General features: G+C 40.6%; 1 protein-coding gene across 1 annotated transcript in view; it reads right to left on the reverse strand.

Annotated features, from left to right (window-relative positions):
* Positions 1–611: 611 nt before the first annotated feature.
* The window catches only part of LOC104159996 (quinone oxidoreductase-like protein 1), a gene marked incomplete at its 5' end in the record, with an annotated part of 6,744 nt that continues 6,079 nt past the window's right edge, over positions 612–1,276 (reverse strand). The window contains one exon of the mRNA XM_009698043.1: positions 612–1,031. Within this exon, the coding sequence (XP_009696345.1) occupies positions 932–1,031 (100 nt within the window). The remainder of the gene's footprint in view (positions 1,032–1,276) is intronic.

The raw sequence follows: 1,276 nt of genomic DNA on the forward strand, positions 1-1,276 counted from the left end.
AGCCATCCACACGGTGAAAATGAATAGCACAGTTTAACAGAAAAAATATTTTTGCTCTGAAATAAGAGCAAGTAGGAAGCCACATGCTTTGAAGAAAGGAAAACAGCAGTTCCTTCCCTACTGCTGATTTGCAGATGGTTCATGGTAACAGAGAATGTTGGATAAACAGATTTGAGCTGTGGTAGGCATAGGACTGGCGTTAAAAGAGGGGAAGTGCAAGACCTTCCTAGGCTGTGGGCTTTCTGGAAAGACATCAAAGACAACATTACAGTAACAAGATACATAAACTGCCTTAAACATCTGAATGGCACGATCATGTCAGCTTATGGACTCTAGATTTACTAGGTTTACTGCCTGGTTGCTAAAACGAAGAAAATCAGCTGTGGGGGTAACTCCTACCATCAGTACCATAACCTTCCCCTCTAGCATCCTCCCCAATTCTGATGTTTTTGCCTGCCTTTCAATTAAATAACAATTCTAAATGTGGATTAAAGATGCTAAGAGTACCACAGAGAGCGCTCAGTCTCAATGCAGTCAAAAGGTAAATATAAAGGTGACTATTGGTAGGGGCTAGAGAAGGGAGGACTAATAAAAAACACCATTTTTTTTTTCCTTTAATTTCTTATGGTTGAAAAACAACAGCAACTGACTTTGCCTGTAGATATTACTGACATTTGTAATTGGGGCAGGGCAGACAAGATTTGTATGTCAAGACTGCCTCTTTAGAAGGCAGTTGCTGATGGGAACATTCTGCTCAAGTGGATCCAAAAAATCCCCTGAAGTCACAGAAGCTTCACAGACCATTTGTGCTGAGGTACAGAAGATCTTTAAATTCTGGTTACAGAATTATTTGAAAGTGTACACGGATTTACTTCTCAAATACATTACGTTTCTTTATCTTCCACAGGCTTAGAAATCAGGAAATTGTGTGTCAGAACTGGATGACTTGTCTTTTTCTTGCTTGATTCTTCTGAACTATTTCCATAGAAACTTTGGCTTCATACAATGGGATTGGTTCATCCAGCTGAGGCCTAAAATGGAACAGTATGTCAGAAGTGTCTGGTGGGCATGCTCAGATCAACAGAAATATTGCAGGACTACCGCTATAGACTTTACTTTCACTGTGTAAACTTTACTCCTCAAACAAAAATAAAAGTTTTATAGCTTTGCTTGGGTTCACAGAAGAAGGGAAGAGCCCTTCAGGAAACAGAAGTTAATTAAAAGATATCATTCCGATGGGGCGGGGGGGGGGGGGGGGAGGGGGGTGAGGCTTTTT

Source organism: Cariama cristata, unplaced genomic scaffold, assembly GCF_000690535.1.
Source record: "Cariama cristata isolate BGI_N322 unplaced genomic scaffold, ASM69053v1 scaffold43373, whole genome shotgun sequence".
NCBI classification, from domain to species: Eukaryota; Metazoa; Chordata; class Aves; order Cariamiformes; family Cariamidae; genus Cariama; species Cariama cristata.